Source organism: Alternaria novae-zelandiae (assembly GCF_023758075.1).
Source record: "Alternaria novae-zelandiae strain BMP 2774 chromosome Unknown scaffold_14, whole genome shotgun sequence".
Lineage (NCBI taxonomy): Eukaryota > Fungi > Ascomycota > Dothideomycetes > Pleosporales > Pleosporaceae > Alternaria > Alternaria novae-zelandiae.
Genome location: NW_026056974.1, coordinates 514,263 through 537,939, shown reverse-complemented (window position 1 = coordinate 537,939; position 23,677 = coordinate 514,263). Strand labels below are relative to the sequence as shown.

Sequence of the window (23,677 nt, the reverse complement as noted above, 5' to 3'; positions counted from 1 at the left end):
AGTAAACGGTGAGCGTGGTCAGTCCAGCCATCAACTGCCCTCGAGATCAGAACCAAAAGTCGAAATCAAGTCGGCGTCAAGATGGTCACGATGGAGAGACGGCGGCGAAGGTCGGGGCCATCTTAGTTCCAATTGGTCCAACGCACGGCCACACTTTGCACCCCATCGCCAAGCCAATCCAGCATCGCGAAAAGTCGACGACAGCATCACCCGCCCAACCAACATCCAATGGCGTCAATACCACGAAGACTGCTGCTGCAGTCGCGCCAATGCCCCTCGCGGATACGTACGCTCGCAGCACCGAAACACACATCCGCACAATGGCAACGGCCAATATCCACAACGCCGCGGCGGTACGCCAATGAACCCACGAAAGAGGGCTCTGTAACCGCTGCGGATGCGAAGAAACCGACTGAGACTCTGGACGAATTGGCGCCGGAATTACCTCAATCCTCGTTCTCGAATACCACGCAGTCAAAGGCGTTCCAAGATATGACACCGCAGGAGCGCGAATCCGCCATGTTGGAGAACCTCCGCGTGTCTCTCGCAGAGATCGATCCGAATGTTGTCCGCGACGCCCTCCGCAAGGGGAAACGCGGTCTCCCGCAGACCCAAGACTTTGGCCTGGAAACAGACGAAGACTTTGATATTGAAGAGGATGACAAGAGGAAGGTATCCACGGGATTCTGGGCGGAGGGAGAAGAGAGCATGGGACCGGATGAGGACTACTACGGCGACGACCTGACGAGTCACGGACACGGAGAGTTAGAGCAGCACCGCGAGCTGAGAGAGTACGCGCGGTTGATTGCGTGGGAACTACCGCTTCTGAGCCGTACGTTTGAACGATTCCAACATATCTAGGACGAAACACACATGACTAACATCACCCAGACCTCGCCCGCCCCTTCGAACCCCCCACATCCTCCACCCCCTTCCGCTTCCGCTACACCTCCTACCTCGGAGAATCGCACCCCGCCGCCAACAAAGTCGTCGTCGAGTTCTCGCCCAACGATCTCTCCGCCTCCCACTCCCTCACCCCCCTCCAAGTCTCCAAAGTAATCAAACTCGCGGGACCCCGCTACAACCCCTCCACCAACATCGTCAAGCTCTCGTGCGAGAAATTCGATACACAGTCACAAAACAAGCGGTTCCTAGGCGACACCCTATCTGCTATTATCAAGGAAGCGAAGGAAGGCAAGGATACGTTTGAAGACGTGCCGTTTGATTTTAGACATCATACGCCGAAGAAGAGGGCGGAGTTCCCGAAGGAATGGGTGTTGACGAAGGAGAGGAAACAGTATCTGGAGGAGAAGAGGGCGAAGACGGCGTATCTTGAGGATCAGCGCAAGGGGAATGGGTTGCTGGTGGATGGGAGCAAGGTGCTTGAGACGAGCTTGCCGTTTATGAGTGAGGCGGGCAAGGCGCCGGAGACGGTTATGGTGGGGGGTGCGAGGGGGAAGCCGTTGAGGTAGGAAATAGACAACACATGTGATTGTTGCTGTATGAATATGAAATGTTTGATTGTTGTACAGATACGCAATGGAAACAGCATCTTTCTGTGCTGCGTGTATGGATGATACCAAATATCCAGTGGTGGACCTTAACTCCTATTGATACAAATTTCCGGGAATAGTCTTCCAAGGGTATAGTTAGACCCATCGTTACGCCAATATTTCCCTATAACGCCGTCCCCAATTCCAACGTGATTTTTACGACGATGTTAAACGGATGTATCCATGATTCCGGTATTGAGTGGATCGACAATGCACTCGGCGCCACGGCGCTCGCACGTCTTACAAGGGATGGCTACGGAAGCGTTCTCAGCGTGGATCCGCACGTTGCATGTGTACGAGGTCTTGCTATCGTAACTGCGCACGCAATGAGTGCATACCCCAGCTCGATAGGCCATCTCTTCTATGCGCGCTGTTAGCAAGCAGGTCAAGCAGCTTGTCCTGTGACCGCGCTGGGGCGACTCTTCTTCCTGCTGCCTTTACCCGCAGGCGTCTCGCCCTCTTCCCGCTTACGCTTTGCGGGTCGAGAGCTGCCGCCCTTGGGTCGGTAGGCGGTGTCGTCGTCGCCACCACCAGTCTTGCGTCGTCCCTTGCCGGTCTCGGGCGCGGCGGAGTCTTCGTCGTCGTGGTCGCGGGGAGCGGGTGTGCCGCCGCCGCCAATGTTTGACTCGCGTTTGACCTTTGTTGCGTTGGCCTTGCTGGTCTTTGGAGCGGCAGACTTTTCGGAGAGGTTCTCGTGATGCGCCGCGTCCTTGTCTTGCAGGAAGACTTGGGGCTGGTGCTTGCGCAGCCAGTTGTAGACGCTGTCCGGGTTGCGCACGGTAAGATCCTTTTCGCTGAGCGGGGGCTGGGCAGATGCGAGGCGGACGGGGCGACCCTGCTGGAGGGCCTGGTCGAAGCCGGGCTGTTCGAGGAGTTGGTCGGTAGCGAGGAGATATTCGTCTTCGTGGGTGGGCGACATGTAGCCCGGCGCATGCTCGCTGAGGTCGATGCCGTCGACGGCGTGGTCGGGCAGGTCGGCGCGCGTCGTGTGGGGGACTTTGGCTTCGAGGCTGGCGAGCGACTTGAGCGTCTGCTGGATGGCTTGCGACGAGTGCAGTTGGTCAGCCCGTGTCGCGTATTCCTCGGGGGTGATGGTGTTGGCGGCCAGGTCATCTCTCAGCGTCTGCAGCTGCGCTTTCACCAGTTCTGGATCGGGGACGGCTTCCAGCGAGGGCACGGCGGTGTCGGCGGCGGAGAGGTTGCGCAGGTCGAAGCGCAGGCGCGGGTTGACGCGTGTCTGCTCGTTGAGCTCGAGGAGGATGTCGAGGATCTGGTCGTTGTTCTCCTGCAGGCGGCGGGCGGTGCCCATGGCCTTCCACTCCTGCTTGATGAGGGAGTCGCTGTCGTTCATGGCCTCTTCGAACCTAATACGCATCTTACGATATTTTCGTCTTTTATGCACATTAGCTGGGGACTGCATTTAATCCGTCGGCGCGTCATACCTCCACGAGCGCTTGACGGGCTTCTGCGTCGCATCGGGTGCATCGGCGGGCGGTGCATCGTGGGCGAGGGCGTGGGTCTCCATCGGGGGCGGCGCTTCCGAGGCCATGGTGGTGAAAAGGGTGGTGGTTGGAGGGTCTTTGGCGGACGGAGGTGGTCGTGTCTGGTTCTAGAGTTGTATGGTTGCGCTCAGGGCACGGCCTCGGTGATTGCTAGGAACACGGTCTTTGGGAGCATCATGTGGACCTGCCACGCCTCCGTCTTCACGCCTGCCGACTGAGGCTTCACTCCCTCCTCCTCTGCCAACAGTTCCCTCTTCTCTGCCCGCTGCCCCGCCATATCGCTACCGTCTACACGCCCTTCTCTGCGCCAATCGCTCAACGCCAAAAGCTCGGACGCCCCGGAAGGTATTGCGTACTCAGTAAGAAGACCCTGAAAGCCCACGTCGCCGCCTTGCTCCTTTAGGACCTCACTGACATGCCATTGCCCGTGGCAGCTCTCCCATAGCCTCAGCCCGCGCACGCGATTATATATCCCCCTCTTCCACCGCCCGGCCGCCCGACGAACCCAGCAATACCGCCAAACTGTCACCCATACTCCTCAATCGCACCTCCCGCCTGAGCTTTGCTGGCGATCCGCGGTCTCGCCCATCAGACTCGCCCTCGTCCTCGTCCTACTCCAAGATGTCGCTGGATGCTGCAAAAGACGCGAGGAGGCGACGTAGCAGTAGTCTTGTCTACAAAGAGCCCCCCGAGTCTCTGGAGCAGCTGAGCGACCAGTCCGCCCTGCCCAACCTCAACGCCGAATGGGTGAATGCAAAGGGTGAGCACGAGATACCGCGCATACATATAACAGAAGATAGAGATGATATGCTGCTATTCTGTATCTCAGGCTAACACCTCCAGGCGCCTGGGCTATCCACTTTGTCCTCATCTTCTTCGGCAAGATTCTGTTTGACATCATCCCCGGCATGTCGCAAGAAGCATCATGGACCCTCGTCAATCTTTCGTACGTGGCGGGATCCTACCTCATGTTCCACTACGTGCGCGGTGTGCCCTTTGACTTCAACTCGGGCGCCTACGACAACTTGAACATGTGGGAGCAGATTGACAACGGCGAACAATACACACCAGCCAAGAAGTTCCTTCTCAGCGTACCCATTGTGCTGTTTCTCGTCAGCACGCACTACACGAATTACAATCTGACGTATTTCCTCATCAACTGCTTTGCGACCATAGCAGTCGTCATTCCAAAGCTCCCCTCGGTATGCACCCCAACACTCTTCAGACGAAGCATTACTAACTTCCCCAGCTCCACAGGATACGATTCGCTTTCTTCAACAACCCACCGGACGACGCATAGCCGACAATGCCCATAATCACAACCGTTGGTTTCACTGTAATTTGCATGTATTTTTAATAGCAGGCGCCTGGCATGGCCAGATTGAGTAGCATCACCGCGTGGGAGCGGCGTTGGGCATATCCATATTCAAGGGAGGCGCTGGATTCACAAAAGTAGAGCAATTGATTACCTCGCGTGCTCACGTGGAGATAGTGGCTTGACCTAGCTGCATATTTCGCATTCGGGACTGGTGCATACATATGATAGGGCGATAATTCTCCGCAAACATGCACTCGCACGGCATCTCTACTGTTCTTCCTCTACTGCTCTTTCTGAACGTCCATCTCACCTAACCTTGGAATGCTTGGTAGTGTGGTTCAACATGCAAGGTGCCACCACTTCCGGCAACTACGGTCCGAGCGCAATGCCCAATCCAGCCAACCTTCGTCATCGATGCGCACCTCCATGCAGCGTGATCCTTCGCGCTCGACACCTGATCCAACGCGCCATTAATCCTGCACTTCAGGTCCCCCGTGATATTCGCCGCTCGAGGTCTTCGTGCGTGAATCTCCGCTGTCTTTCCAGCGCGCGTGTTTCTTCCTAGCGGTGTTCGCCATTTACCTCGACGTCACGGCGATCATAGAACGCCTACTCTCGCCCAAGCTTCGCAGAGACTTCAACTCACTCACCACAATTGCACGCGTGCCTCTGACCAACAGTAAAGCATCATGGTCTGGTCTCAACTCGAGCCCACAGGGCCGCACGTTACCTATGTGACCCTAACCTTCTTTCTCATCTTGTACGCGCTGTTTTCGCTTATGATCCGGAACCGCCTGCATCTCTCAGAACCGCCATTAGCCACGCTTTTCGGTATCGTAAGTACGGATAACTTTAAGCATGAATCTTTTTCTAACGAGACCGACAGATCGTTGGACCACGCGCTCTCAACCTCCTCAGGCCATATGAATGGGGCTTTTCCGTAAGTGTGCTCCTCGTACAAACAAACAATACTAACCGTCGCAGGATGAAATTATCCAAGAACTGACGCGTCTCATCGTCGGGATTCAGTGCTTCGTAGTCGGTCTGGAGCTTCCCGCAGGCTATCTCCAAAAGAAATGGCGCGCCCTGCTTGTTCTTCTCGGGCCTGTTATGACGTTCGGCTGGCTGATGTGCGGAATGCTAATCATGTTCCTGTTCGACACAGACTTCCAGACTGCTTTGACGATATCGGCATGTCTAACACCCACGGATCCTGTTCTCGCGGCTTCCGTTCTGTCAAACAGCCAGTTTAGCACCCGAGTACCCAAGCGGATTAGGGACTTGTTGAGCGCGGAGAGTGGTTGCAACGACGGCATATCCTTCCCGTTCTTGTACCTGGGGTTGAGTCTTCTTTTGAAGAACACTGCTAAGGGCTTCTTCACGAAATGGTTCCTCGTTACGATACTGTACCAGTGCGTGGTAGGCGTTCTTCTCGGTATTGCTCTGGGATACATCTTCAACGGGCTGTATAGGTTCTCGCACAGCCGCGAGTGGATGGGTCGAGCCTCCTACCTCGCCTTCTACCTACTCCTGGCCATCTTTTCTATCGGACTGGCATCGGTTCTTGGAGTCGACGACTTCCTAGTGGCCTTTTTCGCAGGACGTGGCTTCGCGCACAACCAGAAGAACCCGACAGAAGGAACCGCTCTACCCGTTATCATCGACTTGTTGATCAACTCGGCCTTCTTCATCTTCTTCGGCGCAATGATACCCTGGGCGAGCTTCAACGCGGTAGACGGAATCACCCCTCTTCGACTGGTTGCTTTACTCGCACTCATCCTACTCTTCCGCAGAATTCCGATCGTTTTCACGCTTTTCAAGACGAACATGTTGCCATCCGTAAAGACTACAACTGAAGCCCTCTTTGTCGGACATTTTGGACCAATGGGTGTCGGTGCCCTCTTCCTCGCTATCGAAGCCCGCGCGCAGCTCGAGACTGGTACATCCCTACCCCTTCCACATCCGCCTAAGGATCTGCCCGTGGAGCGACAACGGACAGCTACTATGATCTGGCCCCTTGTTTGCTTCATTGTGCTCGGAAGTACCATGATCCATGGCTTTAGTACTCTGGCTGTCAGCATAGGAGGCCATCTCGCGCGTCACGAGGGCGAGAGGGCTCCTTTGATCGGTGCTGAAACGGAAGGACTACATGGCATGGTCCATAACGATAGTGAGGCCGAGGACGAACAGGAATAGTACAATGTTGTTCTCGGACGATGACCGTTTGGCATGGGATGAACGTTGGAGCTTGGTCTTATCCGAGCTTGGACGCCAGCACAACACTGAGAAGAACGTCAATCAGATAACGACGACAAGCTACCGTTGGACTGTCGTCTCTGGAGCTCAGCTCTTCTTACTCCACAGTGTCTGGGTGATTGCAAGAAGTACGACATGCGCCGACAATGTCGCTCTGCGTACAGTGTGCGCAAGATATGTACATGTTCACTTTGAGTATATATGATAACTTCAATTTACCCGCTATCAAAGCAGAAAGTTGCGTGATGGCCATGTCTACTGAGATTCTCGCAATTCTCGGACCGTCTACTGCGCTCGAATGCACCAACAGCTCAGTATCAACCACGGCGTCTGAAGTAGAGCTTGAGATTAGCTACCCTTCTCCAAGCCCAAGCCCAGGTATCAACAATACAGCTAATGAAGCACTGGACGACCTAGCTGACCTCCCACCTCTCCCCTCTTTAACCCACGATGAAATCGAAGATCTAGATCCGACATACCCAAACTACCGCGCAACAATCCATTACTACACCCTCTCCCCCAGCGGCACACTAACTCAGGAAACTTATCCCAACCCCGTATCCCGTATATCCGTTCTCCTCTCCCTAGAATACTTCTACACGCTCCGCAAACACCTCGTCGCTAACCTATCCATCTTGGACACTTATCCAGCGTCGTCGTTGGCCGTAGTCCACAACACTGCAACCCGACGCTCGCCAGCACTAACGGCGTTGGAAAAGGCGCAAAATGACTTTGCGATGCACCACATCGCCATCAACGAGAACCTGCGCGCTGTGAATAGTGATTGGGGCTGTCACGCATTTGGCCTGCCGGATCCTATGGGTGCGGCAAGTGATATCAGACATGATAGGAACTATTTTGCGCACAACTTCCCTACCCCGACTGGTAAGGGGATTCAGTTGGAGTGGGCGGTTAAGAGAAAAACGGAAGAGTATGAGAAACTGTTACTGCTCGTGGAGGATGGTATTTGTAGTCTGCAGGGGCAGCTAGATGATCCGTTGGTTTGGGTTTCGCCGCAGAGGATGGAAGAGGAGGGGGTGGAACGGGAAACAGAAGAGCGGAAGGGAGAGGATACTTCGCAGGTGGAGGATTGTGTGTACGAGCGAGAAGATGACGTGGAGGAGATGGCGCCGCCTCGATCGGTGTTCTTGCGTGTCTTCGACAGCTTCGGCGGTAACGTGGTCCTCTCGCGCTGCTTTCGTTTTGGCGTCGTGCGTAGAGCTGGGTGGAGGCTGCTGGGTTGGTTGGGGGATGTTTTAGCGGAAGCTGACACTGCTGCTCAGAGTAGGGCGCACGGAGAGGTGACTGGGGAGTTTGGAGAAGGAGAGGAATGGGGGAGTCGGGAGGACAAGATTGGAGATGAGGACTGCCATGGGAGTCAGGAGGACAAGATTGGAGATGACGACTGCGGGAGTCAAGAGTACAAAATTGAAGCTGAGGAAGACCATGGGAGTCAGGATATTGATGCGCCTCCGTCACAGCCAGATAGTGGTTGGGGTGACCCGCAGTGGTAGGAGCGAGGTGGCTCGAGAGTGCGGAGAAGGCAATGGCTGGAGGAGTCAGGAGTACAAGATTGGAGATGACGAGTGTAATAGAAGTCAGGATCTTGACGCGCTTCTGTCACAGCTAGGTAGTGGTTGCAGTGGCCCGCAATCGTAGAATGGAGGTGGTTCGAGCGCGTCCTCCAACTCTCCGCCAACACTAAGCTCAGGTCCCTGTAAGTGCACGTATACCACAACACGCGACTGATCGGTAGTATAAAAACGGCACGCTTAATCTGCCATGTCTACTATGGTATCCTTACACTCAGAAAACTCATTCAGTTCCAGTCTGCATCATGACTGGTACTCCTCGCTTTGGGCATAGCCATGCTACCCAGAATCATCCTACATGATCCAGTAACAGTCACTCTCTCACACACTCTGTAGATCGAGTCACTCGCTTCTAGAGATATCTGACTCAGTCGCAGTATAAAAGCTGCTCTCAATATGGGTGTATGCTACTTCACTCTACAACACATTCGAAGACGAGAAACGAGCGACTTACTACCAAAAATCATTCTCCTTGATCTTCCTCAGTTCCAACGTCTCGATCCCACCCGAAATGGTCGTCCTCACATCCGTGCAAGTCGTCGACATTCTCGGCGTCCTGCAGACCAACATCAATACCACAATTACCCTAGCCGACATCTTTATCGCTATCAACCGTACTGCTACGCCAGCTAAACAGAACGATCACTTGGCGCATTGCACCCAGCAACCAAATGGCAGTTACATACTCAGTCCCCGGTCGGGCTTTCGCACTATGGTCGATGCGTATAACCATGAGCTGAAGAAGAACTTCAGTTCTGCACTCATGATGCATGTTCAACCCAGCGCGGCCAACAAAAGCTGACTTTTATCGATTCTGTAGGCAATTACAGAGACAACTGGCCTGATTTCTGGACCGGGCTCCACGAGAACCCGATTCCAAGTGTCTTGAGTAATCGATACGTTGTAGATGCGACGCCTGAAAATCCGAATCCTACCTAGACGAAGTGTGCGGTCGAAGACCCGGAGGTTGGTGTTGGGAGGTGAAATGGCTGGACGGAATCTGTACAATCACGGGGTGTGGAGAAATTGAAGATGGTGATGCGATAATCTCTTTCCTTTCACATGATGGACTGGTAATTGGGCTATACTGTGGTGGTGAAGTCTACTCTCATTCAATACCAAACACGACTTGCACAAACAATGGTTCCGCGCACAATAAGTGATTCTCACCCACCGTGGTATTCCACTCATTCAATTTTGACGGCAGACTATATAAGTCGCGTTTCTCGTAGATGTGTTTTATCATTATTTTATGTTCCTTTCAGATCTCTCCAGGAGATACCTTATTTAGGCGGTGTCATTGTAGTGAAATATAATCCCATGGAATCTGTAGTCTTCCGAATGTATCCATTCATGAATCTACGCTCAGATAGTTGCACGAGCACCTACGCAATGACACGCAATTTGGGAACTTGGAGAGAGTACACACCTTTTCGATCACGCGCGATTGTTCTACTATTTTCAAGACATAGCTACCTATTTTTTGCTTGCGTATTGCAGCACTATTCAGGATACTCCTTCCACAAGACTTAGCCACGTGCAGTCACTCTCTCACTCACCTCGAATTCCCACATATCCATTCTTCAGATATCTCACTCCCTCCCAGTATATAAACCAGCCATCAGGAACCATGTATCCTTCTTCCATACACAACACACCTTCAAGATAAAGAGATACACATCAACAACATCAATTCTCTTCCCACCCTTTACAACAAACCCAAGCATACAAACCCCAACAACAATGCCAAACGTCGCTTCAGATCTGATCCCCACCAAGGCCGGCCACCTCCCCGGAATCCTCACTTTCCTCAAGTCCGGTAACCAGGTTACCTTGACCGACATCCGGACCATGTTCGACCAAGTCCACCCTGGCAGCGCCGCGGACCACTTCGAGCCCTTCGAAGGCGGTTACAAGCTCGCTCCTCGTTCGGGCTTCGTTAATCTCATCGGTAAGTATTAATCTGGGCTGAGTAAAAATGTTGATTTTGCTTCGATTACGCACACTGGATAAGCTTGACAAGATGAACTGACCGGAAGCTTTATTGTCACCGACAGGCCATCTCAGGGACGAATGGCCAGAGTTCTGGATCCAGATGCGCGAACAGCCCATCCCGGAGAACTTGAGCAACATGCAAGGACCTCCCGTTCAGTAGACGTATTCCCATCCAGGTGGATACATGCTACGGTCAAAGACGGATTGCGACAAAGGAAGGGGAGCGAGACGGTTACTCTGACGGGATGTCACGAAATTAACACGGCTGGAGCTATTAGTAATTGTCCGGCTGGGGTATGATACATGCATTCACAGGTTATTGACATAGTACGGTCCGCACCCCTAAAGCGGGCATTCAATAGTAATTTGCAAAATACCTAAGTAGCCTCCTCGCTGCCCGATAAGTGAATGTTAGTCTAATACTTTTCTGATGTATACAACAGAAGACTTACAACGATAATACGAGTTTCTTGTAGATCTGACAATTTAGTCGAACTGAGAAAGATGATGCTCAATGCAAAGGTGCCCAGGTGTTGATAGGTGGCTTCTTTCCTCCGGGGTGGTACGCCCGATGACCTAATGTGCGCCAACCCCGCCTCGCACATGACTGCGCGCGCTTCTCCCACCACATCATCACAACGCACCTGGGCAAGCAGGACTTTCACTCATCTTAGTGTTGTATCCAGTGTCCAAGTTTTTGTTGGCCAAGGTCGATCAGGTTGGTGCAATCTTCTTAGCATCGACTCAGCCACCATGTGTTTGGGATCATGTGTCACGAGGCTGTGCTGCTGCCTTGAGGTTGATAGGTAGTATTGATTTTGAGCAAATCATCACATGGAAATTCTATTCTCAGAGTGTAAGCGCTAGTCGGAGAACAACTCTCCAACGATGGCTTTTGATGACATCCGTTTCTCAATCATTTCTTTCCTCTCTTTACCGCGCTTAGGAATACAAGCTTCTCGCCCTCTTTAGTTTCCGGCTCGTCTTCTGTGTAAGTTGTTGTAGTGATGCTAGCTATCTTTTATCAACAGCTACTTACATCCTAGCAGCATCAGATCAATTCGCCCAGTGATTGCCATGGTACCACCGACTGGCCTCGTCTCCGAAAGCGAGATGAAGAGAATACGGGCATGCGCAACAGAAAACGAAACCCTGGCTCGCTGCTGGGAGAAATCGCATGTCGCTCTGGTATCAATGGAGTGGGCTCCGTCTGGTCTGGCCTATTCCTGGAACGGCTGGATATCCTGTAACGAGGCGAGGGGCTACTGGAAGCAAGTAGAAGCGATGCGAGTCTTGTTTGTGGAAATCACCACCCCAGCATCCCCAGCAGTATCAAGCACTGAGGATCAAAGCGATGAAAGACAGAACAAAGCGCACGAGTACCGATTCTGGGTGCCGTCCAAATGGAACGGGAGACCAAACGTTCCCCAATCCAGCTTTGTATCGACCAATGAGGCCGTCGCGGGTCTCGAAAAGATGTTCCGTGACCTGTCATCAACGTATCCGACAATCTGCGTCTGTTTCCATCGACCAACTTTGACACGGCAGGGTCTAGCCGACATCGGATTCAAGCTACCAAAAGGCGCTATTTCCGTCGACATGATCAAGGTACTAGAGTACCAGTCTAGATTTCGAGACATGCCTCCAAAGGTCAAAAGCTACATCAATAGTTGCCTGAATGTTGACATGCGCGACGGGGTTCGTTTTGGAGAGAGATTCGACGCAAGCGACAGTGGCGCACTTGCGTCCGACTTCAATAAACACGCGCCAAAATATGGCCAAACCGACGAGTGGCGTGAGATCATCCGTAAGAAAGAAGACCTTCCCGCTGGTACTTTGTTGGGGATTCTTGGGCCCGAGGCAGAAGCCCACCTGCGGCAGATTAAAAAGATAGAGAAGATATACACACTGGAGAGGGATGGGCGCTGGGGAATCGACGAGGCAAAGCAAGCAAAGGAGGATTGCCAGAAGCAGCTTGCTATGCTACGCCAACAGACAATTGAGTAGGTAGCTCTGAGATCCAGAGCGTCACGAGGAGGGGCCATCACGTAAGTTCTGATGCGAGAGAGTTGCTGGACTCGAATAGGTGTGAGATGGAGATGTGGCCCTTCCAAGGTTTTTCTCGCCTCAGGTGCCCAGGTGGGGCCGAAGTCAATGATTAGCCGGCTTTACGCGCATTCTGGGGCCGACGCCAACATCTTGAGGGAAATTGCCCGGTGCTACCTTTACGACACTTTATAATATCAGAAAGTCGCTGATTAGCCAGCTATACGCTTCCACCATTCAATTCATCTCACTACAAGTGATCTGCGTTCGACGCGTGACACAGCCTGCCCAGGCGATGCTGAGCCGACAGCGAAGTTCAATGTCGGCTTCATTATTTGCTAGCGAAATCTAAGTATTGATCCTCTCGCCCAGCAATCATGTACGCGCTCGCGCGATGACTGTAGTGGAGGCTTTTAATATGGTGAGGCCTCCCTTGCGAGTATCGCGTATGGGGCGGGAGGCCCACCTGAGGAACATCAAGGTACCATCCCTCTTGTGCATACCTAGGTAAAGCCGTGTATATAAAACTCAACCCGGTAAACACCTACATTATTTGATTCCCTCAACTTACACACTTCTTTCAAGCGCAACATAGCACTCCTCGACTACTCAAATCAAGATGAGAATCACAGATGGCCTGGTACTGCTCGTAGCATTACCCGCCGTCGTAGCAATGAAGACAGCCATCATCTACCGTGGGTCTAGCGCTTGCGACAACTGCTCCGAGAGTGTCGGCAGACTCCTCATGAATTCCCCTTACCACTTCAACGTCACATATGCTGGACCGGACGAAGAAGTGGACCTCAGCCCCTCTCTTCTTTCTAAAGCCGATCTCTACGCATATCCTGGTGGACCAGGTCAGTATTTCCTAGTCCAATGATGAGAACGTAGCGCGTCTTGACTTTGAAGTAAGCACAAGAGACTAAGAATGATTTCACAGATCTTGACGAAGCTTGGGATGAGCTCAAAACGCATGCGAAGACGATCAGAGAATTTGTCAACGGCGGCGGTCGGTATATGGGCTTCTGCCTGGGGGCCTATCTTGCTGGAAAGTCAGCACTCGATCTTATGCCCAGCGGTATCGACGTCGGATCCGAAATACTGCAAGACAAAGCACAGATTGACGACGACCGAGATACCACGATTCAAGTCGATTGGAAGTTCAATGCTAGCACTGGCAGCCCGAGATTGGAGAAGGCCAGATGGGCGTACTTCCAAGAAGGCGCAACGATGCTAGGCTTCAACGACTCTGACCGTGGAATTGTTGCTAGATACTCTGCCAATCAGAATGTCGCTGCCTCAGTAACGCCATACGGTAAAGGCTTTGTTGGTCTTGTTGGGCCCCATCCGGAGGCCTACGAGTTGTGGTGTGAGTTGTCCTTCCGGGCTAAAACCGCAACCTTGCTAACAGTCTCTCAAGATGAGGACGCCGAGATTAAAAACCCTGAAGGAATTCGAACAGATATCGGATACGACTTTGTGAAATCTACTATTGACGGCATCCCAGATAGCAGCAACATGCCAGGTAATAGTTGTTCTTAAAAGGCCACTCGTTAGCAAGCCTCGCAGCTCACGCTAAAAGCAGTGCCAGTGATACAAGTGAGCGGCGCCAGCGCTCTCAATGCGCCTACCGCTGTGGTATTCGTCCTGTTTGTACCGTTCATCGTTCTATCACGTCTACTCATTGCATTATGAGAATATCGGTTATCGCAGGTCAATTTATATCTCGTAACTTAGTTGCCCAAGTGCACGCATTGACAAAACCCCAATGCACGTCATTGCTTGGAAGTGTGAACTCGTCAGGATGTATATTTGCTGTACTAGCCTACGAATAAACCTGAAACAGCCTCCAGAGAAGTATCAAGTGGCATCGATTACTGGATTACACCTTTATGCCCGGTTATCTACCAACAGCCATCGTTCGATTGATTCTACAGGAGGTAGAGACAAAACGCTTTCGACGGTTACAATGAATCTTCCTTAAAACAACAAGTTCTACGAAACCAAACAGTACAGAATCTCCAACTTGTGACTGCTGCTCGTCACCCAGGCACTTCAAGGAGCGCATTTACTCCCACACAAAACTGGCCAGCACTCAGAACAACCAGGGTCTGGCTCCGGCTCATTCTTGTGGTTCTCGCAATCCGCGCTCTTGTATTCAACGACACGCTCGTAAATCATGTGTTCGGGCCCTTGGTTCTCTGCACAATCGCATCCATCTTCGTTCGAAGTGCCACCGCAATCTTTTTCATATTGATCAAGAGCCTTCTTATCGTCAATCAATGCGACGACGTATATGCGCTCTCTCGTATCCGCATTGAACTCTTGATACAGCACCATGTTTACGAACGGCTTGTTGATGATGGAGAATGAGTCGCTTCCATCGTGGGTAGATTGGAGGCTTTCAAAGGCGGCGCGACCAATCTGGATCTCGGGGTGTGCTGATAGAAAAGCATCTAACTTTGGGGGTGAGCTCTCCTGGCTTGGAGCGACAGCCATCGTGGGGTTCGATCGTTGAGTATCGGTCATGTTTCGAGCTGAAGATAGGGCGATAGTTGTGTTCTTGGTCAAGGTTGGTATCCTGAGAGGAGGTTTGATGGAACGAGCAAAAGCCCTAGACGATGAGGGTCACCTGTTCAACGCTGAATGCCTTCTCTTTCGGATTCTCGGTTAGCTCTGCGCCCTGGAGCCTAACGCTTATGCTCTTGCTTCGCCCTGCGGATATACCTAGCCACATAGTTCGGACTCAGCCAAAATGTACACCGTCTAGATGCTTTCAGGGTTTACGACCAAAGAAAGGTAGCTCGGCTTCATGCGGACTTCGATGTGCTTGCATGTGGCGAGCCGAGCGCTAGTCCCGTTATAGCAGCTGGTGGGCCTGCGCGTTTAGGAAGCCAATCATATCTTGAGCGAAGCTGCCTAACGCGCCGCGACCAAAGTTCCCGGCTCACCGCGTACGGGCTGGCACATCTCCCCCATCAAAGGTTCCCGTATCAACAGTGCAGAACATACGCGTTTGACTCAGACTGGAGCCCGGTTCTGCCAGCCTCTGGCCATTAAAGTAAGATGTATGCACACTTTCCCCTGCATATACGCGATGCAAAACACAAAGCCACCATCAGGCGCACGGAGGGTTAGAGCCTTCTCCCACAAGACGCGTACAGGCTGTGACACCTGGTAGGTCAGCAGTGTGGCTTGTCGCACCCCGTAACATCTGGTTTACCTAATTCGCCCAGCAAGCAAAGACGGAAGAAATGCGACGAGACTGAACCCACATGTCAAAGATGCACTTTAGCCGGCTTCGTCTGCGATGGCTACGCCTCTGCGCCCCTAAGAAAATGGCAGACGAACGCGCCAGTGCTGGCACCAAAGCCTATCCGAATGGTTTGCTCTTCAAGGGAATCTTCGATCTTCGATCTTCCCAGAGCGTTGTTGATACCAGGCCATCCCCTGGAAACCTACTACTACACTCACTTCTTCACCAACACGATTCACGACATGGAGATATCTGAATCGTTGAACAAGAACTTCTGGCAAAAGGCCTTCCAGGGCCCTAGCCAAAACGTCTCGTGTGTACGACATGCAGTCATGGCTCTTGGCGCCGTCCATTGGCAATTCACAACATGCGACCACGACAAGCCATCAAGTCTTGAAGCTTTTACCCTGTCGCACTACAATGATGCCATATCTGGTCTGATACACGGAAGAGGCATCGCGAACGATTCCCCAACCGATCTAGTCACTATCCTGACATGTTGCGTCTTGTTTGCCATTCTCGAGAGCCTACGCGGCAACTTCAGCGAAGCGATTCGGCACATCAAGTCTGGGACAGAACTCATTGCGAACCACAAACCCAGCACAAATCTACCTAACCATGATATCGAGGAACTGGCAGCCATATTCCACGCCATTGGCAGCCAAGTCGGCCTCTTCTCCCCAAACCGTATATTCGCAAACATCACGCCATTCATGGCCCCAAAAAAGAAGTACAACAAACCTGCTGGGAAGCTTCGGGATCTCGTCGAGGCGGAAGATGTAATGAATACGTTCGACGATGTCGTCACGCACATCTCATGGGACTTGGAGCAGGATCGGGACCATGACAACTCCGAGTGCGAAAAGCAATGGGCAACATTACGGCAACGATTGCGAGTATGGGATATACAATTCCGGGCCATGGTGAAGGACCTAGTAGGCACAGCCGAATACGCAAGAAACCTAGAAAGAATTGTCAATCTGAAAATCCAGTACAAACTCTGGGAGTTGCTACTAGCCGAGGAAAGCCCTGCATTCGATTGCGACAACCAGCCCACTGGTCAACTCGACGCTGTAGAATGCAGTCTTCTACTAGACGACCTCGATCGCTTGTGGAGTAAGTCGAAACAACCACTCTACGGACTCAAAACGGATCTCACCACGGCGTTGTTCCAGCTATATGTTTTCTGCACTGATGTGGCAGTGCGGCAGAGGATTATTAGTATGCTGCGGTCGCGGAGGAGAAGAGAGATACTTTGGGATAGTCTGGAGCTGGCGAACTTTCTGGAGAGGGACATGGTTCGGAGGGCAGCTGGGTGCCAGACAGAAATTTGGCCGGATATAGGTCCTTCGCCGGATGAGAGTGCGCTGGTAGTGTTCAGGACTTAGATACTGTATTGACACGGGTATAGGCTTTGCGGGATAGGCGATGATTGGTGTCTCGTACTTCTCGCCATCCTGTACTCTCTCCGTATTGTGCATGCTCGTTTCAATCTGGGAGGACACGCGATGACGCATCTACTGCCACGATAGAGGTCAGCATAGGTTACAATGAAGATCTTGTCAAGGAAGCTAAATGCGACGTAAGTTCTGGAGTCATGATACGCCTCGTGATCTGCCTACAAACACCCCAAATCAAGAAGAGTATGCGCCTTTGACTCGAATGAGAACCTGGCCTTGCGTCATGCCAGTTGTTGGACTTCTACTTCGGTGTGCGGCATGATCGTGTTAGCCTTGAAGTGCATTGCTGAAGAGCCTAACGTTTTCAGATCGGCAGGGCCGATCTCAAGCTAAGTCGAGCCGCTAAACGCAGGGACCTCAACAATGTTGCTGCCTGCGCGAGCGTAACTATAGCCAATCGTTGGTCTCCTGCATGGCCGAGCACAATGTCTTTGGCAACGCGAGGACCATCATGCAGTATGCATCACAAATAAACAGTCAGAAAATACCAACCCTTTGTAATGCTCACATTCAACCCCTTCTGCTACTACCAAACTCACCATCATCATGGTATTCATATCGCCTCCCTTCGATGTCACATGCCTCACAGCATATCTTCTTGCTCCGTTGAACGACAACGAGCTCGCAAAAGTCAAGACAGAATTTGAACTCGGCGCCTGCTCTCGATTCCAGCCACTGCTTGAGCTCAAGATCATAAGACCTCCCAATGATTACATCGGCAAATCCCATCAATACATGCGCGCCAAAGAGAACGAAGCAGGCCGAGAATCCCCATTCGTCGTCATTGACGAAGATGCAGTGAAGAGGGGTGCAGTCTGGTACGTGGATGCCTTTGCCGACGACGAAATGGTGGAAGAGGGGCAAGCAGAAAGTACACAAGTGGTTGTCAAGATCCTTGTGAAGACGGAATGCCTAGCTCTGACGTACATCAACTACGAGATTGCCAATATCGACATCGACGAGGATCTGGACAACGCTGAAGTGGAGCGACCGCTAAAGAACGATTTCTTCCAGCCCTTGGTGTCGGATTGCGGTGGAATGGATATGAGAGAGCAGCAGCGTGATCAAGACGTGGAAGTTACGGCTGAACCAGGTGAATTTGAGGAGACTAGGGAGAAAGCTTTGCTTGAGAACTTTTCTCCCCAGCCAGATAAACTTGGGAAGCTCAAGGACGAGGTTGCGCGGGCTGCTGGTCTGCTCGCAGCGTGGACCTTTATTGATGAGGCACAGCCGGTGGATATGCCTGATGGCTCACGGAAGACGTTTCCGGCGGGAAGTGTTGTGCTTCAGCAGAAGTATGTCCCAGATTTCCCGTGGCCGGAGTACAAGTGGCCAGAGGGTTCATTGTAGCAGTCTCTCGCGAAGAATTTGAACATGGGGTGTCTCTGATCAAACTACTAGCTGGTGATTAGCTGTGAAGCAAGAAAATCGAACCAGACCATGATAAGAAGATGACGTCTTCTTCAGAAGTGGGCTCTAACTCCGAAATACCACCCACGCACAACAACTTCCCCGCTGTCCGATAAGTAAACGCGAGCCGGATACTTTTCCAACATACACAACAAACAAACAGCGACGTAGATACGATTATCTCGTCGATCCGATAAATACTGACAAAGCCATGTACATACCTTCCTTATTGAGACTAGTCGCAAACGCACTACCACTTATCCCCGCGCAACACCCGATAACCAAGACACCAAGACTCTAACCATCAACAAGCATCACCATGGCGGGCAAGAACTGGGGAAAGCAGACGCCTGTTCCGGTTCCGTCGAAGCAGTATAGTCGCTCTTACTATCGTCAATTCGTTGGAAGCGCGTTGTTTTGCTTAGCGGGTTTGGCTTTCTTACGTCATATCACCGTTCCTGTATCATCGCCATGGCAGCTTCCATCCGGGCTAAGCGATGTCAATTCGAAAGCGCAATGTCCTCAGGTCGAACCGCTGTTTCCAGCAAAGAAGACAAAAGAGTTGGATGAGATGGAAAGTTACCTGACATCCGATGCTTTCCGAGACATCGCCATCGAGCGCTTATCAGGCGCCGTCCAGATCCCCACGCAAAGCTACGACGACATGGGCGAAATTGGATCCGACCCGCGCTGGGAAATCATGTACTCCTTTGCCGACTACCTCGAGAAGACTTTCCCGTTGACGCATGCGACATTGCAGTTGGACAAGGTCAACACGCATGGCTTGCTGTATACGTGGGCTGGTACGGATGCGAGCTTGAAGCCTAATCTGCTCATGGCACATCAGGATGTTGTTCCTGTTCCAGACTCTACGGTTAAGCAGTGGACGTATCCTCCGTTTTCTGGTCATTATGATGGGAAGTTTGTTTGGGGCAGGGGTGCAAGTGATTGCAAGAACCAGTTGTTGGCTATTTTGAACAGCGTTGAGGCGTTGATTTCTGCTGGGTTTACTCCTCAGCGCACACTGATTCTATCGTTTGGATTCGATGAGGAGATCTCTGGCCGCGAAGGCGCAGGCCATCTTTCAAAGTACCTATTGAGAAAGCTCGGCCACAACTCCATCGCAGCCATCATCGACGAAGGCGCCGTAAACGTCGAAAGCTGGGGCGCAAACTTCGCCATCCCCGGTGTCGCCGAGAAAGGCTACATCGACGTCGACATCGTCGTACGCATGCCCGGCGGCCACAGCAGCATCCCACCCGCACACAACGGCATTGGCGTAGCCAGCGAGCTCATCACCCTAATCGAAGCAAACGCCTACGAGCCCCATCTCGCAGACGAGAACCCGTACCTAGGCCTCCTCCAATGCGGCGCTTCCCACGCCCCAGATTTCCCGCACCACCTCGGCAAACTCCTCGACAAGCGCTCCAAAGGTAGCTTGACGTGCTCAAAGAAGTCCTCAAAAGACGCCCTCGCACTCGAAGCAGCAAAAGCAGGTCCAGGAATAAAATACCTCTTCACAACCTCCGTAGCCGTCGACATAATCCACGGCGGCGTAAAGACAAACGCCTTGCCCGAGCGAACCCAAATCACAGTGAACCACCGTATCAACGTCGGTTCCAGCTCTTCAGACGTGAAGACGCACATCGCGTCCCTCGCCGCCCAAGTAGCCCAAAAACACAACCTCACCCTCCACGCCTTCAACGGCACCGAGACCCCCTCTAGCATAACCCTCTCCCACGGCCCCACCATGCTAGAACCCGCGCCCGTAACACCCACCTCCTTGCAATCAACCTCACACTCAAACTCAAACAAAACCGCAACGCCCTACCAGATCCTGTCCGGCACAACCCGTGCGCTCTACGGCAAAGATTTGCTCGTGAGTCCTGGTATCATGACTGGAAATACGGATACACGGTATTATTGGGATTTGAGCGAGAATATCTTTCGGTATGGACCGGGTTGGGATAGGGAGCAGGTTGGTTTGGGCAATATTCATACGGTGGATGAGAGGGTGGGGGTGCAGGCGCATTTGGATACGGTGATGTGGATGTGGGGGTGGATTAGGAATATGGATGAGGCGGTTTTGTGAGGGGTGGTGTATTAGGGATATGGGAGATGGGAGATAGATGGGAATGGTTGGAAGGGGGTTGGAATGGCTTGCACTGAGATAGCAGTAACGAATAGTAGTGGCAAGAGCACGAAGTCAACAGTTTGATACCCTCACGTCTTTGAGACAGAGAGCATCGGTAAATGTGTTTGATTGAAAAGATTCATTCTTTCATCGAAAGCTCTATACATTATGGTATAAATGTGGAACAAGGATGTACCACTCTCGACAGATACCTTCCGAAAGCGGTCCAAGTATCTTCCGAGAGTGGTACAGCCTCGATCACACCTATACCATAATGAACACCGCTTCGATGAACATGATGATAATTTTGTCTCTCTCTCTCTCTCTCTCTCTCCTCTTCCAACAGCAGCTATGCTACGTTCTCGCCTTCTGCCATGAAATGCTCAGCTGGACCCAACGCCAAAAGTGTATGTACACGCGACAAAGCGCTCATAAGACGCATCTAGCAAAGTAAAGAGATAAAGCCATGATATCATATCAAATCCCATCTGCAGGCACACATTGTGCCTACAACCATCCAATCAAAAAAGAAGAAGGAAAGCACAGTCGCTGACGTCGCTGGAGGGTACCCGCTCGACCGCTCGATTGTAACATAAAGAGAAAGTAACATCGAAGTGGAAATCCGCTAGTCAGTCTGTCAAAAGAGTAAGAAAGGTATGTCGGAACCGGAAAAACAACCGTCTAGTGCTTGGGGCAGCAGCATACGTGTGGACCACTCTCAATGACCTCCTTGGTGGCTTGGTCTTCGTACTTCTTGAAGTTCTCCATGAAGAGCTTGCCGAGCTTCTCGACTTCGCCCTTGAAGTCGGCGGTGCCGTTCCATGACTTGGCGGGGTTGAGGAGCTCGTCGGGGACGTTGGGGCAGGTCTTGGGGACGGAGAGACCGAAAGTTTCGTACGTCTCGTATTCGACGTTGGCGAGCTCGCCTGAGTGGATGGCGTCGAGGATGGCGCGGGTGTACTTGAGGGGGCAGCGCTGTGGAGATGTTAGCATGTGTTTCAAATGTATGTTTAGGGGAATTCGTCTCACCTTGCCGCCAGTGGTAGCACCGGCACCGACCCAGCCGGTGTTGAGAAGCCAGGCATTGGCACCGTGTTGTTGAATCTTCTCCGCAAGCATCTTGGCGTAGCGCATGGGGTGGAGAGCGAGGAAGGGTTGAGCGAAGCAAGAAGAGAAGGTAGCCTGGGGCTCGGTGATACCCTGCTCGGTACCGGCCATCTTGGAAGTGTAACCGGAGATGAAGTGGTACATGGTCTGCTCGGGGCTGAGCTTGGAGATAGGAGGAAGGACACCGCGGGCGTCGCAAGTGAGGAGAACAATGTTCTTGGGGTGGCCTTCTGAGATGCAGGGGATCTTGGTGTTCTCAATGTACTCGATGGGGTAGGCACAGCGGGTGTTCTCGGTCAGGGTGTCGTCGTCGTAGTCAACAACACGGGTTACTGGGTCGAAGACAACGTTCTCAAGAATGGATCCGAAGCGGATGGCGCCGTAGATATCTGGCTCCTTCTCGGCAGAGAGACCGATGCACTTGGCGTAGCAGCCACCCTCGATGTTGAAGACACCAGTGTCGCTCCAGCAGTGCTCGTCATCACCGATCAAGGCGCGCTTGGGGTCGGCAGACAAGGTGGTCTTGCCAGTTCCGGAAAGACCGAAGAAAACGGTGACGTCGCCGTTCTTGATACCCTCGTTTGCGGAAGAGTGAAGAGTCAGGACGTTGTGCTTAACAGGCATCTCGTAGTAGAGCACAGTGAAGATGCCCTGCAGAGGTAGAGGTACGAAGTCAGTATATGTCTCACATGCACTTCGTACAGTCAGAACTTACTTTCTTCATCTCACCAGCGTACTCGGTACCGAGGATAACCATCTCTTTGTCGGCGAAGTTGAGGGCGACGGATGTCGACGAGGTCATACCGCTGGTGTACCTGTTGGCAGGGAAAGCACCGGCATTGTAGATAGTGTAGTCAGGCTCGAAGTGTTCCAGCTCTTCCCTTGAAGGGCGAATCAACATGTTGCGCATGAAAAGAGCATGGTAGGCACGAGCGCAGACGACACGAACACGAATCCTGTAGCGCTTGTCCCAGCCGGCGAAGCCATCGACGACGTAGATGCGGTTCCTGGTGTTGAGATAGTCGATGGCACGCTCACGGTTGATACGCCAGACCTGGATGGGATGTCAGCTGGAGCTCAAGATGCGCACGTGATAGTCTTCCAGATGGATCGATGGAAATTGATCCGTCATGCAGGCGCGATGCGGGGCAGCCGAGCCCCAGAACCGCGCCACGTGCAGGGATGCGAACTCCATCGGGTATGCGCCTAGCGTACATGACGTCTGCCGCCAAAATTTCACAAGCCAATTCCGCGGTTTGACGTAGGCAAAAGTTTAATGCATAGGAAATGCGGAGAAGACTTACGTCGGCCTTCATCGGCTTGTTCACTGGACCCCACCAGACGTCGTCTTTTGAAGAGTCCTCCTCGACGATGCGCTTGTCCGAGGGCGAGCGGCCGGTCTTGGCTCCTGAGTATGCTGAGAGAGCGCCTGAGGCTGTGATGGCTGAGCCGGTCTCGTATACGAGCGCATCTTCGTAGAGGGCAGCGACTGAAGGGTTGGCGATCTGGCATGGTTAGTATTGGAGTCGAGGTTTGTACGCCCAGGTAAGCTTACAATCGCTACACGGTCATAGTCGATATGTGCCTTGTCGTGGAGGGACTCTTCAATCTCCGTGTGTTCCTTGTTCGGCCTTGAGATAGTTGTTAGTTTAGTCCAACTCAATTGACCTCAGGGCTGAGAAAGGATGGCACTCACGCAACGCCGGAAGGGTGGAGATTGGTCTTGTTGACGCTTTGAGAAACCATGGTGTAGGATATGAGTGGAGAGATGGAAGAGGAATGGAAATTAGAACGCTGTTGTTTTGACACCTGTTGACGGGCAAAGTCTTGGGCCAAAGGAGCTGGGGATGCAGTTCTAACAACGGGGTCCGAGGCAGCTTTAATACCACTCGAAGCCATTCTGACGACGTCGTCTGCGCTCAGGCTGGCACTGCTGGGCCGGGGACAAGCTAGCGCTACTGTCGCTGATTGGGTAATGGCGCGTGTTTGGGTAGTGGGAGTGCCGGTCGGCTCACGAGGGACGAAAATAACGCGGAGCTGGGCACGAG

The 23,677-nt window shown here is 52.5% G+C and overlaps 11 protein-coding genes across 11 annotated transcripts; 9 read left to right on the top strand and 2 right to left on the bottom strand.

The window, feature by feature from the left end:
* Nucleotides 1-228: 228 nt before the first annotated feature.
* On the top strand, nucleotides 229-1,472 carry J4E88_007041 (uncharacterized protein; the record flags this gene model as incomplete). Its single annotated transcript, XM_049400662.1, has 2 exons — nucleotides 229-832; nucleotides 892-1,472. 2 exons carry the CDS (start codon nucleotides 229-231, stop codon nucleotides 1,470-1,472), a joined length of 1,185 nt encoding a protein of 394 aa, XP_049253610.1.
* Nucleotides 1,473-1,938: 466 nt separating this feature from the next.
* J4E88_007040 (uncharacterized protein) lies at nucleotides 1,939-3,102 on the bottom strand (the record flags this gene model as incomplete). The annotated part of the gene is made up of 2 exons (XM_049400661.1): nucleotides 1,939-2,917; nucleotides 2,996-3,102. The coding sequence occupies 2 exons, from the start codon at nucleotides 3,100-3,102 to the stop codon at nucleotides 1,939-1,941; spliced, it is 1,086 nt and encodes a 361-aa protein (XP_049253609.1).
* Nucleotides 3,103-3,676: 574 nt separating this feature from the next.
* Nucleotides 3,677-4,355, top strand: J4E88_007039 (uncharacterized protein; the record flags this gene model as incomplete). The annotated part of the gene is made up of 3 exons (XM_049400660.1): nucleotides 3,677-3,815; nucleotides 3,899-4,257; nucleotides 4,305-4,355. 3 exons carry the CDS (start codon nucleotides 3,677-3,679, stop codon nucleotides 4,353-4,355), a joined length of 549 nt encoding a protein of 182 aa, XP_049253608.1.
* Nucleotides 4,356-5,062: 707 nt separating this feature from the next.
* Nucleotides 5,063-6,569, top strand: J4E88_007038 (uncharacterized protein; the record flags this gene model as incomplete). The annotated part of the gene is made up of 3 exons (XM_049400659.1): nucleotides 5,063-5,209; nucleotides 5,260-5,313; nucleotides 5,358-6,569. 3 exons carry the CDS (start codon nucleotides 5,063-5,065, stop codon nucleotides 6,567-6,569), a joined length of 1,413 nt encoding a protein of 470 aa, XP_049253607.1.
* Nucleotides 6,570-9,964: 3,395 nt separating this feature from the next.
* J4E88_007037 (uncharacterized protein) lies at nucleotides 9,965-10,376 on the top strand (the record flags this gene model as incomplete). Its single annotated transcript, XM_049400658.1, has 2 exons — nucleotides 9,965-10,172; nucleotides 10,279-10,376. The coding sequence occupies 2 exons, from the start codon at nucleotides 9,965-9,967 to the stop codon at nucleotides 10,374-10,376; spliced, it is 306 nt and encodes a 101-aa protein (XP_049253606.1).
* Nucleotides 10,377-11,293: 917 nt separating this feature from the next.
* J4E88_007036 (uncharacterized protein) lies at nucleotides 11,294-12,223 on the top strand (the record flags this gene model as incomplete). Its single annotated transcript, XM_049400657.1, has 1 exon — nucleotides 11,294-12,223. One exon carries the CDS (start codon nucleotides 11,294-11,296, stop codon nucleotides 12,221-12,223), a length of 930 nt encoding a protein of 309 aa, XP_049253605.1.
* A 658-nt stretch (nucleotides 12,224-12,881) lies between these two features.
* On the top strand, nucleotides 12,882-13,804 carry J4E88_007035 (uncharacterized protein; the record flags this gene model as incomplete). Its single annotated transcript, XM_049400656.1, has 2 exons — nucleotides 12,882-13,119; nucleotides 13,203-13,804. 2 exons carry the CDS (start codon nucleotides 12,882-12,884, stop codon nucleotides 13,802-13,804), a joined length of 840 nt encoding a protein of 279 aa, XP_049253604.1.
* A 1,956-nt stretch (nucleotides 13,805-15,760) lies between these two features.
* J4E88_007034 (uncharacterized protein) lies at nucleotides 15,761-16,906 on the top strand (the record flags this gene model as incomplete). Its single annotated transcript, XM_049400655.1, has 1 exon — nucleotides 15,761-16,906. The coding sequence occupies one exon, from the start codon at nucleotides 15,761-15,763 to the stop codon at nucleotides 16,904-16,906; it is 1,146 nt and encodes a 381-aa protein (XP_049253603.1).
* A 618-nt stretch (nucleotides 16,907-17,524) lies between these two features.
* J4E88_007033 (uncharacterized protein) lies at nucleotides 17,525-18,328 on the top strand (the record flags this gene model as incomplete). Its single annotated transcript, XM_049400654.1, has 1 exon — nucleotides 17,525-18,328. The coding sequence occupies one exon, from the start codon at nucleotides 17,525-17,527 to the stop codon at nucleotides 18,326-18,328; it is 804 nt and encodes a 267-aa protein (XP_049253602.1).
* Nucleotides 18,329-18,707: 379 nt separating this feature from the next.
* J4E88_007032 (uncharacterized protein) lies at nucleotides 18,708-20,480 on the top strand (the record flags this gene model as incomplete). The annotated part of the gene is made up of 1 exon (XM_049400653.1): nucleotides 18,708-20,480. The coding sequence occupies one exon, from the start codon at nucleotides 18,708-18,710 to the stop codon at nucleotides 20,478-20,480; it is 1,773 nt and encodes a 590-aa protein (XP_049253601.1).
* Nucleotides 20,481-21,203: 723 nt separating this feature from the next.
* On the bottom strand, nucleotides 21,204-23,375 carry J4E88_007031 (uncharacterized protein; the record flags this gene model as incomplete). The annotated part of the gene is made up of 6 exons (XM_049400652.1): nucleotides 21,204-21,497; nucleotides 21,552-22,280; nucleotides 22,345-22,683; nucleotides 22,934-23,134; nucleotides 23,185-23,260; nucleotides 23,326-23,375. The coding sequence occupies 6 exons, from the start codon at nucleotides 23,373-23,375 to the stop codon at nucleotides 21,204-21,206; spliced, it is 1,689 nt and encodes a 562-aa protein (XP_049253600.1).
* Nucleotides 23,376-23,677: the final 302 nt, after the last annotated feature.